Source organism: Pogona vitticeps, chromosome 3 (assembly GCF_051106095.1).
Source record: "Pogona vitticeps strain Pit_001003342236 chromosome 3, PviZW2.1, whole genome shotgun sequence".
NCBI classification, from domain to species: domain Eukaryota; kingdom Metazoa; phylum Chordata; class Lepidosauria; order Squamata; family Agamidae; genus Pogona; species Pogona vitticeps.
In genome coordinates this window covers 175643036-175661130 of record NC_135785.1, presented here as the reverse complement: position 1 = coordinate 175661130, position 18095 = coordinate 175643036, and the positions used below count along the sequence as shown (strand labels likewise).

Sequence of the window (18095 nt, the reverse complement as noted above, 5' to 3'; positions counted from 1 at the left end):
TGGAATCGCCGATCATCTGTTAAAAAAAGCATTGCTTTGGCATGATCGGTTCCCCAAGCAGGGAACCGATCATGGCAAAGCACTGCCAGCCAGCCCGGGAGACACCGGGCGTCCTTGGGCGGGGGGCAAGCAAGGGCTGAGAGGCAGCCACCTGGGGCGGGAAGGGGCTGGCCATCCACCCGGCGCGCGCTCGCTTGCCGGCCAGCCAGCCAGCCTGGGAGACACCGGGTGTCCTTAGGCAGCGGGTGAGCGAGGCCTCGGAGGCAGCCGCCCGGGGCGGGAAGGAGCTGGCCATCCGCCTGGCGCGCGCGCGCACGCCAGCCAGCCAGCCAGCCAGCCAGCCAGCCAGCCAGCCAGCCAGCCAGCCAGCCCAGGAGACACCGGGCGTCCTTAGGCAGCGGGCGAGCGAGGGATTGGAGGCAGCCGCCTGGGGCGGGAAGGGACTGGCCATCCACCCGGCGCTCGCTCGCTCACTCGCCAGCCAGCCAACCAGCCAGCCCGGGAGACACCGGGCGTCCTTGGGCGGCGGGCGAACGACGGCTCAGGAGGAGAGCACCCCCACCCCGTCGCCGCTACAGATGCCGGGAGGAGAGGAGCTGGGGCTTGCTCTTTCTCCTGGCTCCCACCCCCACCCCGTCGCCACCGCCACCCGGCGCAAAGACAGACCTCCCACCCAGCCCTGTGGAGATACACCCCTCACCCCTGTCTCTGCCGCCGCCGCTGGGAGGAGGGCCGCTGGAACACCCGGGCTTTGCCCTGCCTCCCAGCTCTCCCCCAGCCACCCCTCACCCCCGTCTCCGCCGCCGCTGCTGGGAAGAGGGCCGGGAACACCTGCCCAGGCCGGTCAGCTGGGGGAAGGTACATAGAGAACATCTCAATGCGATCGCAATGCGATTGCAAAAGTGATCGCAAAATCTTCATCGGTATGCGGATTCGTTGTTAAACGGGGTGCCCGTTAAGCGAGGCACCACTGTCCTGGTTTTTCTGTTGAATACTACAATAAATGTTACTCCTATTTCTAAACCTCATAAGTCTGCTAATTTATTTGGAGAAAAAGGAGAACCACCTTTAGAACCCTCACAGTATGTCTGTGCTGTCTATCCCCAGCAACCGAATGTCTTGAAAAGGTGGATAGTTTTCTGTTCCGTTCAATTAGCATCTGTCCTTAACTCAGTCATCTAACCTTAAATGGTAACCTTTAGATGTGGCACTCTTCTTAGCCAGTGTGGCCTTCTGACTAAGAATAATGGGAGTTGTGCTGCAAAATATTTGGGGACTAGCAGGTTAAGGCAGACACCTTTAGGCACATACTGTGTATTGTTCCAGCAGAATTTTAACTCCCCCCCCCAATCTCTTCTCTTTTTTTGACAGGGCTGCCCAGTTTTTGCGTAAAATGGCAGACCCTCAGTCTATCCAGGAGTCCCAGAACCTGTCCATGTTTCTTGCCAACCATAACAAGATTACTCAGGTATGTTTTTATTGTAGTATGTACGATGTTTGTTAATTTTTTCATGTATAGCTTAGCAGTTTTGTGTTCAACAATAGTATAAAAAGTTTTCTGTACTTGCACATTCAACATGTGAACACTGCAAATAATCCTTCTTGATTCTTGTGTTCTGTATTGTCGTATATTTAACATTTTAATTGTTCTTTGTTTTAGTCTTTACAGCAACAGCTTGAGGTTATTTCTGGCTATGAAGAGCTGCTTGCAGACATTGTGAATTTATGTGTAGACTACTATGAAAACAAAATGTATCTTACACCAAGTGAGAAGCATATGCTCCTGAAAGTAAGAAATACCTGTTACAAACATGTGGATGTTATAAGAAAAAAACATTTTTGGATTAATGTTACAAATACTCTTGAAATCTTAAAGCTTTGTTGCCAAATAACACGGACTAATTGGCATTTGAAGCCTCTCTTTTGTTTGTGCAGCTTTTCTTCATGGTCTCCTTTGGTTGCACATGGCAGAGAAGTAATTTTTTTGAGGAAGTGAGAGAAAAAGCTGAAAAGGAGTTCATACAATTTTGTGATAGTGCGTTGTAATACATAATAGAGATGCAGAAGCAAGTCTACCAGTTGCAATGCTGAATCGAAACAAATTGCTCAACATCCGTTCATTACATCGGCTTTTAACTAAATGAATATAGTAATTTTTGCAATGTTGAATAGAATGGCTATATGTCTCTTTAAAAATAAAAATTACAGACTGCATAGGAAAGCTAATTTAACAGCTTTCATATCAAAGTCACATACCTTTAAGTAATTGGGCTGTTTGTCACTCAGTTGCTTGCCGCTTTTTATCACAGGAGGTGAAATTGGCTGGAATGTTCTTAAGGATCACAGAACATATTGTACCTATTCTTTTTATTTGCCTATTTAGCTTATTTTTAGCATATTACTGTATGTTTGGAAAATCTGTGTGGATGCTTTTATGGCTTTTAGTGAGTATAAATGTTATAATTATTTCTGGAAGCACCCTACAAGAAAGGACATTCTTGGTGGCCACTTTCAGGATAAGGAGCTACCGCAGAAGGAATGACCCTTTCTGTCCTGGAACACACCCTAGGACCCTTTGGAGGCTCAGCCAGCCCCCCCCCCCCGGAGGCCAGAGGGGGCGAAATCACCACCTTCAGGGACTCTTATGAAGCTTCCCAAGCCTCAAAAGAGTCCCAGAAGATGGCATTTTGCCCCCTCTGGCCCAGCAGGGGGGGCAGGATGAGCCTCCAAAGGGTTCTAGGGTGTGTTCCAGGACAGTTTAAAGACTCACCCTGCCCCCCTGGGGGTCAGAGGGGGTGAAATCGACACCTTCAGGGATTCTTCTGAAGCTTCCCAAGCCTCAAAAGAGACCCAGAAAGTGGTGATTTTGCCCCCGCTGGCCCCATGGCGGCCTGGGGGAAGCCTCCCAAGAATTCCTGAAGGCAGACTCGGACCCTTGGGAGGCTCCCTCCATCCCCCCGCGGGGCCAGAGGGAGCGAAATCGTCACCTTCAGGGACTCTTCTGAAGCTTCCCAAGCCTCAAAAGAGTCCTAGAAGGTGGCGATTTCGTCCACGCTGGCCCCATGGGGGAGTGGGGGGAGCGTCACAAGGGTCTGAGTGAGCCTTCCAGGACCCTTGCGGTGTTCCCCCACACACCCCTATGGGGCCAGCAGGGGCGAAATCACGACCTTCCAGGACCTTTTATGAGGCTTGAAAGCCTCACAAAAGGTCCTGAACGGTCACTATTTCGCCCCCGCTGTCCCTGTGGGGGGATGGGGGAGTATCGCAAGGGTCCTGGAAGGCTCCCTTGGGAGGCTTCCCCCCATGGGTCCAGTGGAGGCGAAATCGCCACCTTCGCTCCATAAGACACACAGACTCCCCCCCCCACTTTTTTGGGGGGGGAAGTGTGTCTTATGGAGCAAAAAATACGGTAAATTAAGTACTAGGAGTATGGAAGCTCATCACAGTGTTTTGAGAGCACACTTATTTTCTGCAGTCAGAGAATGTTCTCTCTCTTTCAAGTTTCAAAAGTAATTTAAGGATGTACCATTTGAAGGAAACAGTTTGCACCTATAGAGCTTTCTGCAGAGATACTTCTGACTTGACCTGTTATCTACAGCGATTATGAATATTTTTATCTGCTGACTACCACGTGGTTTGCACTGGCTCTCTTTGATATGTCATTTTTGGGAGACCAAAAGGTGTCTTCTGTACAAATGACTGGCCAGGGACTGAGGATGTCAGTCCCAATCTTGGTGTTGCATTCATGTGTGGCTGGGCTTGCTGAATTGTTATATTTTCCGATGCTGTGCATTGTTTTGATATAAGAAAGGAGGCACTGATAGGTAGACTTCTGTTCAATGAGTGAGTCAGCAGGGGGATTTAATTGTGCAGAAAAGGGTCTTGCTTTTCCCTTCCTTGCTAGAAATAACATGACCTGCAAGAACTTTGTAATTAAGAAATAGTGCAGGAGTTTGCTCTTAGCTCCCAGTCCCTTTTCTTTGTATGCCACGTCTTTTGGGAAGTATACCTAAAGAGTAGGAATTTCCTTATTAATGAGCTCTCTGTGCTGCTTGGAAAAAAATTTGGAGGCTTAAAATACAAGGTAAAAATGTTTGAAGTACACAAGTGAATAAATAAATAAATCTGACTTGGAGTGTTTTTTTAATGTTATTCTTTTATTTTTTCTTTAAAGGTAATGGGATTTGGCTTGTACCTGATGGATGGCAGTGTCAGTAACATCTATAAGCTGGATGCCAAGAAAAGGATAAATCTAACCAAGATTGACAAGTTTTTTAAGGTTGGTGAAGAGGACAATATATCTTTTTAAATGAGTGATTATGTTTAATTTAGGCCTTAAAATTTTTTTAGGATATATCATTTAACTCACTGGTTCTTAACCTTGGGTTACTCAGGAGTTTTGTACTGCAACTCCCAGAAGCCTTCACCACCAACTGTGTTGGCTGGGGTTTCTGGGAGTTGCAGTTCAAAAACATCCGAGTAACAAAGGTTAAGAACCACTGATTTAAATTTTAGTTGAACCATCAGTTTTTTAAGCATCAGCTGTGGACAGAAATGGAAGAATGTTTTTGGGTAACTGACGTCAAATGATTCAGGATACCTGGTTGACTGGGCATCCACAACTTCTACAGGCCTAATGTGGACTACATGATGCTTCAGATACTGCTGAATTTCAATTCCCACCAACAGTTACAGTGTCTGTCCTAGCTAGGACTGATGATATATTTAGTTCAGCAACATTTGGAAGATCACATATTCCCTAGAATTGTTCTCAAGATAATTCCAAAATAATTTAAAGCATGGTTAAAATATATGATGTTTGAAACTTAAGAGTCTTTTCTGGGTGGCAGCTTTCCCTGGTGTTGTTTTAGACCTGGTCTTCAAGCCAGAGAAAGGTTTATACAGCAGGAGTACTGCCAGGAAGCAGTGACTTCACTAGGATGGTGACGTGAAACTGGAGGCATTTGTAAAATAGGAAGTTTCAACAGTTGATGCTTTTCACTCAAGCTTCACCTGCTGACATTTTCTCTTCTCAGCTATTAAAGATAGAGGAACTGTGTCCTGCATTTCATGTGGTCTCTGTAGATGTTCTCATTCTAGGGACATCCCATTTTGCTAACAAAATGACATTTTGCTAGTGTTTTTGTGTGAAATGTTGTTACAGATTGTTTTTAATTTTAATCATCTTAGTATTTCAGGAGCAAGGCTTGGAAGACTGCTTTTTTTTTTTTACTACATTTCCCAGAATCACCTGGCATGGCCAATTTTAGCTATGTTGTCCAAAACAACAACACCTCTTCAAAGCTAGGTTTAGAAGCAGAATCCTGTCTTTGTGATACTGTTTCAGTGTGGGGAGAGTAGAAGTCTGGCTAACCCAACTGTGGCACTAAGCTGTTCCTGCTTTGCAGCCTTACTTTTAGGAGATTGAGCAGTTCACCTTTCTAGCATTGGAGCACAGCTTTACTTTGATATTTTTAAAAGTCAGCCATACCCCTCCCCCCAGTTACATGTAGACTTGATATGTTGCACTTGAATTAGACTTTGTGGGGCTTTCTTGCAGAAGTTGGAAAGTTATTATCTTACATATTTGCTGAACAAAGCTGTGGGGGAGAGGCATGGAATGCATGTGAGACTTTGCTTACATTTCTTTTCTCCTGGATCACAGCAGCTGCAAGTCGTTCCATTGTTTGGTGATATGCAAATTGAGCTGGCAAGATATATTAAAACTAGTGCTCACTATGAGGAAAACAAATCCAGGTAAGAGCGAAGACACATGCAAACCCTTGTATTTTTACAAGGGTAAATTGGTGGCTCTGAAAATTTTTTTCCTTATTCACTTAAATACTCATTCTTCAGATGTGTGTGTCAACATTATAAATGTTTTGCTTGGGACATGGAAGATTTATTTCTTGCATTGCCTAGTACCTGGATTAGCAATTTGTGGCTATTGCACAAATTCATTTATTGCATGATTCTAACTCTTCTCAGCCCCAGGTATATGGAATGATGGGAACTGTAGTCCAGTAGCATGTGGAAGACCACCTTGAGCTTGCAGAACAGTAATGTTTAAATAATCAAACACTGGCACAAACAGCTCTGTTTAGAAAGACTGCTGTTTTAAAAAACGGCATATTATACAAGCTTGCCTGGAAGTTAATTTCACGAACTCAGTGGGCCAAGTGTTGCAGGAAATATGCTTAGGCTTGAAGCCTTAAATGTTCGCCACAAACTGCAAATACAGACCTAAGCTTGTTTTTTGAAATCAAGGAAATTGATAGAGCTGGAGTCTATAAGGGCAGGTGGGCATCTATTGTATATCAGGGAATAATGGCATATTAATTTATTTTCAATAACTTGTAGAAGGTTGCAGCACACCACATTGTCTGGAACATGCTGACTCCTAAAGTACAAGAATGAATAGAATTTTTGATTCCTCTCTTGCTGTGTTTCAAACCTTCTCAACATTGTGTGTTGTTGAATAGTGCTGTAAGACAATTTAATGCTTGGAGATTATATAAGCAGCATGTAAGAATAAAAAGTGGTTGGAAAAAATGGGCAGAATCCAATGCTGGATTCTTCTTGCAAAAGAAAAGGCTCATATATTTTCCTCCCACTACACAGCCCACCACATATGCTCTAGAGCAATGGTCCCCAACTTTTTCGGAACTGTGGACCCATTGGGGGTATGGGGGCATTACCCACGCTCTTTGGTGGGCGCGGCATGTTCGCAGATGGGCATAGCATGCTCGTGGGTGGGCATTGCACGCTTGCATGCATGCATGGGTGGGTGTGGCATGCTTGCAGGTGAGTGGGGTGCGCACACATGCTTGCCAATGTGCCACACCCACCCGCAAACGTGCCTGACCACCCTGTGCATGCCGCAAATGTGCCACACTCAGCATACGTGCATATGGGGGTGGGAGATCTGCCTCTGCAGCCCTGTCCTGCGAAGCCGATGGACCGGCACTGGGCTGCAGACCAGGGGTTGGGTCCCCCTACTCTAGAAGATCCCCCAACCCCTTAGGATAAATCAGTGGAGATATGGAAGGCCATAGTGTAGACAGAGAATTGTCTCTGAAAAGGGATGCCATTTGGTTGATGGATAGACATAGGAGTTTCATCCATTGGGAAGTCTGTAATCAACCCTCTCCCCCTCCCTTTTCTTTTCCCTTTTAATTGGTGACTTGTAAATTACATCAAGTTATCATCTTGTTAATTTTCCTGCTCCATTGTGCCTCATCGAGTGCAGCTTCTGACTAATGAATAAAATTACAACATGGCTCACATCTATTTTCCCCTGTCTTTAATTATCTTTTATACCTCATCCTAATCATCCTTCAGTCCCCTATCCTAGGTTCATTTCGGGTCAGCTCCCAGGTGGCTGCACTTACGCTCAAGTGCTAAGAGTAGTGCATTGGGATTTGTGATATCTAGATTCTGCTCTCGCCACTCCACCCCCACCCACCCCCTGGCAGCCTTGAAATTCAATGGGTGACCTTGGGCCAGTAAGTCTTGATCATTCTGATGTCTGTCACAAAGTTGTGTTACAAAGATAAAACGGAGGAGGAAGGGCATCTTTTCTGCCTGGGTCTTACTGAAAGAAAAGCAGGATGTAATTAATGTAACACATGTCTGGTTATCAGGAGAAAGATGGCCTAGAAATAAAGCAAACAAATACATGTTGCTCCTAAACCATCCACTGGGTCTCCATCATTACTTCAAAATGCGAGATGCAGGGGAGGGGTATTGGAGGAGACAGGTATCTCGTCTCATGTGCTCCCAGAGGCATCTGGTGGGGCCACTGTGAGATACAGGAAGCTGAACTAGATCAGTGATTCTTAACCTTTGTTACTCGGATGCTTTTGAACTGCAACTCCCAGAAACCGCAGTCAGGACAGCTGGTGGTGAAGGCTTCTGGGAGTTGCAGTCCAAAACTCCTGAGTAACCCAAGGTTAAGAACCAGTGAACTAGATGGGCCCTTGGCCTGATCCAGCAGGGTTCTTCTTATGCTCTTATGTGTGTAATTTCCTAGACTTATAGGGCAGGGTATTGACAGCAACTGTATTAGCTCCTTGATTCCTCTGCATTAGGTTTACAAAATGCCAGTGATAATAATGCTTTTTCCACCAGTGTCTGCATACAAGTAGGTTGCCTTTCCTACCTGTCATCTTACTTGACAGACCAACAGTCAGAAAATGAGAATCATCATCTTTTTCTTGATAATTTAATCTTGTATTTGGTTCCCCTTCTTACCATAGATGGACATGTACATCCTCCAGCAGTAGCCCTCAATACAACATTTGTGAACAGATGATTCAGATAAGAGATGACCACATGCGCTTTATTTCAGAGCTGGCTCGTTACAGCAACAGTGAGGTATGTGTGTTAGTGGATGAGGACAAGTTTTATTATGAAGCTTATTTTTTATAATAGAGATCTAAATTTGAAATATACTACTGTTTCTTGCACAGTGTAGTTAAGGTTACCCTACTCTTGTATGGATTTACTCTAAGTTCCCACTAAGCTGGGTGTGCGTGCTGGCCTCTGCCTCCCTGTGTGCAGCTGTCTTCCTCCACCACATAGTGATTGTGTTAGTTCTGATTGCGACGGAACCCAGCACGGAGGGGTGTGTGAAGTCGCGTGTGCACACAGAGAAAAAGTTGCGCACGAGAGAGGAGGAGCTGAAAATTAGAGGATACATTGGATTTAGTAAAATATTTGCACGCTGCACAGCAAATTTAAAACATTACTTATAAATTTTTAGTTTGTACGTTTCTAATTTCTAACAGATCCCACAAACATTTCTAGGAAGGTGATGGGTTCTATTTTAAAATGGCATGAGCTTTTCTACTTGTGGGAATGTTTAGGCTAAAATTTTCTTTGTGCATTAATGAGAATTTAATGTGATTGCAGTGGTCAGATTTCCAGTAACTTTTCTATGTCCCACCTCAGTCCTAAATAAGATGCAGCAAGGAACACAGAAAACTTTTCAATATGAATATTTTGTAAATTTCCAACCATTATCCATTTTCTCCTCTTACTCTCTCATTAAGGGGTAGGTCTTCCAAATCAGAACTGACTTGGCAGTTAGTACCTAACTTGGCAGTTAGGTTGCTGATATAAATGTTTATCATAAGATATTTGTGCCTTACCAGGATGACTCTGTTCAGATTGATGAAGGAACCTTGGAGGCAGGAACAAATGTAAACATTGTCAGGTGGAAGGGTGATATTGATGTGGAAAGAAAGAAATTCTCCCTGAGATACTACTGGATCAGTGTGAAATTGCAGTATAGGGAATTTCTATCCCTAGATATGTGCTAACATGGAAATTGGATCTCTTAGCATTTTTATAAAAGCTTAAAATCTGAAAAGTGATTGCTCTATAAGAACAGCTGGCTGGTGATGCTGATGCTACATATCTAAAATATTAGATTTTAACATGCTCCCTTTTGTTGCAGGTGGTGACTGGATCAGGCCGTCAAGAAGCTCAGAAAACAGATGCTGAGTATCGAAAACTATTTGATCTTTCTCTCCAGGGTCTTCAGCTTCTGTCTCAGTGGAGTGCACATGTTATGGAAGTGGTATGTGGGAGAGAGTAATTGGGCATTTCTAAGAAGGAAACTTCCAGGAACTGCTTTGTGTTCTTTTGTTTTGACACTAATCCTTAGGTGGTATATTAATAAGAAGCATCTGATGCATTGTCTCCAGACCTATTTAAATGGGCTGAGTATTGTATGCAGAAATTTGAAGACATTGTTCCTTCTAATCTTGAGAGCATTAACCTGGAGTATATTCCTAAATGTCACATTTGGGGAAATTTTTTTACAACACATGTTGGCATGGAATTTTTCTGCCCAGCTTCCCCATCCTAATACTCAAGTTGGCTGAAATCCAGTAGTAAGTCACAATTACAGTAAGGCAATTGAATTACTGGAACTTTTTCAGGAGCTTTTTACTTACACATCCTCTGATCACTTTGAATTTTCAGAAGGCAACTTAATAGTTTTGAATAGTGGTTTACAACCATGGGCTAAAATTCCCAGAAGCCTTCACCACTTCCTAGGCGATGGTTTCTGGGAGTTGCAGTCCAAGAGCATCTGGGGACCCAAGGTTGGGAACCACTGGTTTTGAAAATCAGGAAGACTTACTTTGAATACATGGCCCTTGAGCTTGTCAGAGGCCATTTTTGTTCCCTGAATTCTGGTGATTAATGTCTTCTCAGGTTTTTTTGAATATTCAGCATTGCTGGGGCCTTGACATTATACCCGTTCTTCTTTGAGAAAGCATTGGCCCCTTTTCTTCTTCATGCCTTTCTTGCCTCCTTTAGTGAGGTGCTTATTCTTACCAAGCACCGTACTGCCCTGCTTGGGAACCAAAGGGCAGTTGACTCACTAAATCCCCACTGGCTGAAATCTTATTGCTTAATCTTATAAAGTGCACTGGATTAGGACCGCTGTGTCAATGGGGATTTGATAATTTAATTCCTCTGTAGGTTTCATTGAGCATACTCTAGTTGCAACTTAGTTTAGTATAGTAAATAACAACTAGAGTAGACCCATTGGAATCAATGTAATGTGCTGAATAAGTGACCCTTCTAATCTCCACTCGTTTGGTGAGCCTATTTTAATGCACTCTACTATGCTAAGCAACAGTTTTTCAACCACTGATTCAGTGAGCCTACTCTACTTGCAACTTATTTTTGGATTTCGGCCATTGTAAAATAAGACTATTAGCATATACTTATATTATGGTCAGCATGTAGTAACTATTGGAAACTATTTCTATTATCTATTTATTTATTGGATTTCTATCCTGCCCATCTAGACCAAAGGTCTACTCTGGGCGGTTTAGAAATTTAAAAACAATAAAACAAAAAAAAAAACATACATTATAGATGCAAGGTGGCGAAATTATAAGAAATTAAGCTACGGCAGGAGGGAAAGCCTGCCCAAATAGCCAGGTTTTCAGTTTATTCCTGAAAAGACCCAGAGAGGGAGCCAGTCAGATCTCCACTGGCAAATTCTAGTCCAGGAATCTTGTGTGTCTGTTTGCACCAGAGGAACATGTCGTATATAATATGTAACATGTAGTAAGTGGCCTTTGTGCATAGCAGCTGGCAGATGTGTTATGTATTAGCTGTAATACATTCACAGAATATACTCTTTGTGGTAATCCACTGAACTTATATGCCAGTCTAGGTTGAGTCACTTGTAACTAGTAATGTACAAAGCCTGATGACTTGAAAGAGGTACATGAATCCGCATGTGCGTTAAAAGATGGCAGTTCTCTAGCATCATCTGAATAAGCATAGGAGTGTATATATCCATCTGTATCCTTGTTAGTTGAAGATTCACAGGTTTGCTTCCATGCACAGATTATTATTACATGTTCTAATCATTTGTAATATTAATTTTCCTGTTTTAGGATAAGCCTGTGTTGGTCTAATGAAATCGCCCTCAGTTGCTACCTAAGGACAAGAATGTACAAACATTCATCCAACTTTTGTAGTATATGGCTAGCCTTATTACAACTTCTCTGTTTGATTTTGTGTCATTCTCATTTTGTATGTCATCTGCAGTATTCATGGAAGCTGGTGCATCCAACCGACAAATACTCGAACAAAGATTGTCCAGACAATGCAGAAGAGTATGAGAGAGCAACACGATACAATTATACCAGTGAAGAGAAGTTTGCACTTGTTGAGGTAAGAGAGGAAATAATCTTTCTTCAGGGTGTTCTCCTTCCTTCTGGGCCTGGCTGTCCTTGTAATTTGTTTCTTAATTAAAATACCCCCCTTCCCATGCAGGTGATTGCAATGATTAAAGGACTACAGGTGTTGATGGGCAGGATGGAAAGTGTCTTCAATCATGCTATTCGCCATACCATCTATGCTGCTCTCCAGGACTTTGCCCAGATCACACTCAGAGAACCCTTAAGGCAGGCTATCAAGAAGAAGAAGAATGTCATCCAAAGGTAGAAGCTAATATTTTCTTATTCCATTCAGTTTTTTTAAAAAAAATTTTTTTAATTGATTAATTTCTTTTTATTATATCCTTACTGGATATGGGTTGGGTTGAGGTGGCACTTAAGAGATTTTCTGCCTCAGGGGCCAAATTGGGGTACCATTCACCTTAACTAGATGGCTGGAGCCCCACTGTAGGCAACAAGCTGCATACGTACATGTCGCTTTGTACAGCGTACGTGTCAGTCTATACAGGTAGTTTTTTCCATGCAGATGCCCACAGACAATATGTCAACATAGGTTCTGAGTCTGCTGCAGAGCAGTGTGATGGGGATGGACCTATAGGTATGGCCCCATTTGCCCCTTCAAGGAAATAGAATGCATAAAGGAGGCTTTAGAATATATGGTAGTAAATGTAAAAGAAATGCCTGTTTCTTAGATACATAAAAATAGAGGCTTCCAGGCAAAGGATTTATGAATGGATGAAACTACTGCATTAGTTAATCCATTGGTTGATTATGACTTGACATCTGTTTGGAACATTAATGGCCATTAGAAAGCATGTGTTAGGATGCATGTTGTTTTTACGCAAAGGTTCTTGCTCACACATCTTATTGGATCATGGCTAGTGTTCTTCAGGCCATCAGGAAGACAGTATGCGATTGGGAGGGTGGACGCGAGCCATTTAATGATCCTGCACTGAGGGGAGAGAAAGATCCCAAAAGTGGCTTTGATGTCAAAGTTCCAAGGCGAGCAGTGGGTCCCTCCAGTACCCAGGTAACTCTCTCTTTATACAATTCTGGTATGTATGTCAGTCCCTGATGCAGGAATTGCTGTGGAATGAAACCATTTAAAAAGATTACTTCTATAAATCCTGTGTAAATCTGGATTAGTCAAAAATCTCATGGAGGGGGTACTGTCACTTTAATTTGCTACACTGATTATCCCCACCGCCACCAAAACACAGTATTTTCCTGCACTGCTTTTGACTTCCATGCAGGTGTTTCTGTGTCTTACACAGTATTTCTGATGCGTTTATGTTTACCTCCCTGCTGTTTATATATTGTCAGGTACTAAGTATATTTTTTTGAGGTTTGGTGGTGGTTCACTGCCAGCACTGACAAGTTTTTGTTACACACTCTTTTGATACAACTTTTGTTGGCTTTTTTTACCCGTGAAACCCAAATAAACATGCCCTATATTATAAGAATAGCATCAGGTCTACCTTTTGAACTCTGCAGAGTATAGCTCCATATTTACCTTTTCAACAATAAAGCCTGGTCATTCATGTTTATTGAACAACACCCAGAAGCATTTTGTGGACCAGAGTGGGGTGGATTATGTGAATCCTTATTGTTTTGTCTTGTTCATTTAATATCACTTTCTTGATTTCTAGAGCCTGTAGCACGAGTGCTTTGACATCTTTGCCACAGGCATCCCAGGGCCATGCAAGCACAAGCATTTTCTTTTTAGAGCTATCATGGCTTGTGCAATGGGTGATGCCCCATTACTGTGCCTCTGGGGGAGGGTGTCTTTCACCCTGTTGGCATTCAATAGAATTTCATTTGGCTATTCAATGGAAGCCTCATAATTTTGATTTGAAAGCAGCCATGCAAAACAAAACAAAACATTGTGATATGGAGGCTTGGAGTTCTTGAATGGCTGATGCAGCTGCCATACAGGAAAACACTTTCTGAAGCACAGAATATTTTTAAATCTGTTTGTAATGGGGGGGATGGGAGGAAGTTACTGTATTGTGTTTGTGGATAGGGGGCCGAGGAACCTGTTTCTTCAGTGTATGTGAAGTAGCCCTCTAGCTTGTTATCTAAGCTGCCACCCATTTTCTTCCCCTTGGGCTTTTTTTCACTGTCCATTGCCAACTTATCCATTACTTTCTTTAATTCTTCCTCTCCTAGATCTAACTGCTTCTTAATTTGTGTGAGATAAGAGCCTCATAAGCATGGCAGCCTAAAAATGCACTGCTGTGTCGCAGATGTATCTGTTTTAAAACACTCTTAACCACAGTTATCACTGTAATTGGGAAAACAGACTCCCAGTCAATTTTGCCAAGATGGGCTTTATGAAGAAATCTGAAGTTTGTTCTATTGTTTGCCATGATACAGAGTTCAAAATGGCATTGTCTTCCTAGACATGTTTGGAGCTGTTAACAAAATGAATTGCCCCAAAGAGTACATCTGTCCACCTTAAATGTGGATCAGATTCTTTCAGCAGTCTTCACTGTCTTGCTGGTCCTCTCTTAAACTAATGAACATTTTCCTGGTTTTGTGTTTTTCCTTTTCTTTTAATTACCCTTGTGTGTTTTTTATTAACAGAGTGTCTCTTCTCCCCCTTTGCCTCTTCCTTCTCTGTTGGTTTTTAGCTCTACATGGTTCGCTCTATGGCAGAGTCCTTAAACTCTGCTGAGCTGTTCAAGCAGCTCAGATCTCTGGGAATGGAAAAGTTATTGCATGTGATAAACAAGTTTCTGAGGCAGTCCTACATCTATCCCACTCTTTTAAACTTTGGTGGTAAGGCATTACTTATTATTTTTAAATAATGTGGTGACACAAACTACTCTGGTGCAAATTGTGGGGCTTTCTTCTTCCTCTCTTTCTCCCTCGGGTTAATGACTTTTGAACTTCCTTGTCAGGTTTCAAATGGAAGTGGAGCGGTCTTTCTTTTGGCAGTGTAATTTTCAGTGATGCTCAATTAATGTGCCATGTGTGTTTTTCTGCCTGTCACAAATATTCTGTTTAATAATGCAGCTTTACATGGTGAGAACCATGTTAGAGTCCCTCATTGCTGACAAAAGTGGTTCCAAGAAAACCTTGAGAAGTAGCCTTGAGGGGCCCACCATATTGGACATAGAAAAATTCCACCGAGAGTCTTTCTTCTACACTCACTTGATTAATTTCAGTGGTAAGATATGCAGATGCTTAGTGTCCAGCTTTAGCATGTCCTAATACCGCTAACATGATTTGAGAAAATGTTTCCGATTCTACGTGGCTTACGTGACTTAAAACCTTGGCCTATCGAAATGTTGCAGCTTGGATTGCATTGCTGCAGGATGCTAGGCTATTTTGACCCGTGGTCTGATCCAACCGAGCTTCCCTTATATTATTGATAGGTTGGAAAATAACAAATAGAACTGAGCCTCTGTGTGGTTTTCTAAACTGAGATGACTTTTTCCCCTTCCTTTGCCAAATTTCAGTCTTAACAAGAGACTTTAGTATTGGTCTTGTTAAAGATATTTAGAGAAAATGTTTGCTAATACTGTGTTTTCTTCTTCTAAAGAGAGAAAACAAAAAGCACTCCCCTTGGGTAAAGCAGTATTCCTTCTCTGGATGCCATTCTCTCTTTACTATCGGCTGTAATCGGAAGCATGTTATTCTAGTAGAATCATGTACTGACATGTCTCTAGTAGCCAAACTACATTGTGTTGTTTTTTCATCTCATATGATTAACTGGCACTCTTTGCATTGTATGCAAGAGGGAGTTGATGTTTTAGTGCTTTTCTCACACACTGTTGTTTTTCAGATGTCTTAATGTTCTTGCTTAGGTTGCCCTAGTACAGTGATTCCCAAACAGTGGATTGTTACCCTCTGGTGTCTTGTGGGTTGTTTCTGCCATGAGCACTAATAGGCATGGAATCAAACAAAGCAGGCAAAATTATTTCTGTTTCTCTCTGCCAGCTGCAGTAAGTGCTTCAGCAGAGCAAGGTGTCCTATAGGTGCATACTAGGTGGGTCACTTCAAAACACTCTACACCCATCCCTAGTAAAGATTTCAGAGTATCTAAGGTTGCAGATCCTATCCTACTAGACCAGTCATGTCATTCTGGGTTATCTGCTTCCAAATCCTAGTAATACGCCATTTGCAAGGCTAAAAATTCAAATCCTTGGAGGCCGGCAGTATGGTGATGGTTAGTTTTTGGGAAACACTGCACTAGCCTGTTGAACACACTTCAGCTGTCAGGAGGGATCCTTGATGCCTTTGATAGTATCTCTGAGAAATCTGCTTACCTGCAACTGTTCCTTCTTTCCCTCCCTCTATGCAAAATGTTTATATTCTCATTTAGTGCCTGCCCTTGGAATCAATGCATACCGTATGGAGTGAGTTGATCCTGCTACTTAATCAGATGAACAGAATCATGATGGTTATTGCAAGACTTTTTTTTAAAAAAAAACATTTCTCTCTGTCTCCCTTCCCTGCTGTCCTAAGACCTGGAAGGTTAACCATCAAGTATTTGGCACAAACTGGGAATATTTTATATACCTCTACTTTATCAGCTGCTGACATTGTGTCTTCTGGCAGTGTTTTCAGTAATATGTGTCTCTGTATTTTTATTAAAAGCAGTTTGTAGTAATTCTGTAGTCTTGAGTTTGAAAGCTAGTGCCAGGTTTCTTCTTAATGTTCCACTTTTCCTAACCCTCTTTTTGCCTATTTTAGTTTATGTAGCATTGCGTTATTAGAATATAGATCCTGTGTTCATTTTTAATCTCTGTTCCTGCTTATAAGAAAATTAATTTATTCTAACATTCTTCTGTAATAAGAAACCCTCCAGCAGTGCTGTGACTTGTCTCAACTATGGTTCCGGGAGTTCTTTTTGGAACTGACAATGGGCAGAAGAATCCAGTTCCCCATTGAGATGTCTATGCCGTGGATTCTGACTGACCACATCTTAGAGACCAAGGAGGCTTCAATGATGGAGTAAGATTAAATTAACTTCTAGTTTCTAGTAGATGCGGAAAATGCTACTGGAAGTGAGACTGGAAACTTAATGTTGTGGTCTCAGAAGGTGGAATTTGAGAGCCTCTTTCAAAGGAAAAAACTAATGAGATGATGCTTAGAGTTTGCTGTTCCTCCATTTCATGTCCACACCTCTTTCTCCAACTTGTATTTATACTGCAGTGCTTTTCCTCAAGACTGTTTTTCAGATCCTATGTCTGCTCAGTGTCCAGAAATATTCCTCTCACTGCTACTGTATAGCTACAGCTTCGGTTCTGGAATCCTGTTGCTCTCTTTTCCTCTCTTTTCTACTTGTTGCTCTCCCCTTTCATTCCCCCTTATCTCCTTGAAGCTCTCAAGAGTGACAAGAAAGCACAAACAGACAGAGAACATATAAGTCAGGCCCATGGCAGAAGCTACTGGCATATCCTTAAGTGTATCCTGTCAAATGCTTCTGCCACCAATCTTTCTGTGGGTTTTTGATTCACCTAGTTTATTGTACTCAGTGTAGGCAAATCCCTGCCCAACTTCAATATTAAAAATTGATTCAGAATCTGATTAGTTTAGATACCACTGTTTGTAATATGTTACAAAGAATCCCATAGTTACAAGTGCTTAATATGTGTACTCTTAAAACTCTCAAAAAGAGTGAAGGGAGGTCCTTCTCTTCCTCTCTTCCTTGCATGACCACTTTTACATTTACATCCAATTGTAAAAAAAAATGTGCTGGATTAATTTGCCCCCCCAAAATTAATCTATAAATATTGAATTTACATATTAAGTGATTTGCCAAGCATCTTACTTATTTTCTTTCTCTGTTGTTTAGATATGTTCTATATTCTTTGGATCTTTACAATGACAGTGCTCATTATGCCCTTACTAAATTCAAGAAGCAGTTTCTCTATGATGAAATTGAGGCAGAGGTAAGTTAGTTGGCTTGTTGTTTTTTTTTCTTTTAAGTCCTGGTGGTTAAAAATCCCTTAGCAGCAGCCTGATGCCTGAAGTAAGCACAAAGAGGTTGCCGTAAAGATAATCCAAGAGAGTAGACTGCAAATAAATTGTAAGGCTACTTCCCATGAAAAATTTTGTGCAATACACAGGGTGCCACAGATCTAAGTGCATAGTCATTTGTAATGCTCAGTTCACTGGTACAATGTCTTCTGTGTTCGGGTGCCACCCTAAGAGAGGCTATAGTGCCAAACTGCCAAACATACTGTGTTTTCCCAGTGCATTTTAGCAGTAGCTTTCCAAAGAGGGTATGTGTTTGCGTAAAGGTTCTGTAAGTTAAATGATTTCTGCATTGCTTTCCTTCAGGTCAACTTGTGCTTTGACCAGTTTGTCTACAAGTTGGCAGATCAGATATTTGCCTACTACAAGGTTATGGCAGGAAGGTAAGAATACCAT

At 42.3% G+C, this 18095-nt stretch overlaps 1 protein-coding gene across 4 annotated transcripts in view; it reads left to right on the top strand.

Moving 5' to 3' along the window:
* The window catches only part of CYFIP1 (cytoplasmic FMR1 interacting protein 1), a 75366-nt gene that overhangs the window by 21490 nt on the left and 35781 nt on the right, over positions 1-18095 (top strand). For 2 of the 4 annotated variants that reach the window (XM_020796786.3, XM_020796787.3), the window contains exons 7-19: positions 1372-1468; positions 1661-1789; positions 4175-4279; positions 5666-5757; positions 8259-8376; positions 9461-9583; positions 11581-11706; positions 11809-11975; positions 12594-12741; positions 14730-14883; positions 16517-16673; positions 17518-17614; positions 18006-18082. In XM_020796786.3, coding sequence (XP_020652445.1) covers positions 1372-1468; positions 1661-1789; positions 4175-4279; positions 5666-5757; positions 8259-8376; positions 9461-9583; positions 11581-11706; positions 11809-11975; positions 12594-12741; positions 14730-14883; positions 16517-16673; positions 17518-17614; positions 18006-18082 — 1590 coding nt within the window. Of the gene's footprint in view, positions 1-1371; positions 1469-1660; positions 1790-4174; positions 4280-5665; positions 5758-8258; positions 8377-9460; positions 9584-11580; positions 11707-11808; positions 11976-12593; positions 12742-14344; positions 14493-14729; positions 14884-16516; positions 16674-17517; positions 17615-18005; positions 18083-18095 lie in introns of those variants that run through there. The other 2 variants (XM_020796785.3, XM_020796788.3) reach the window with 2 other exon arrangements.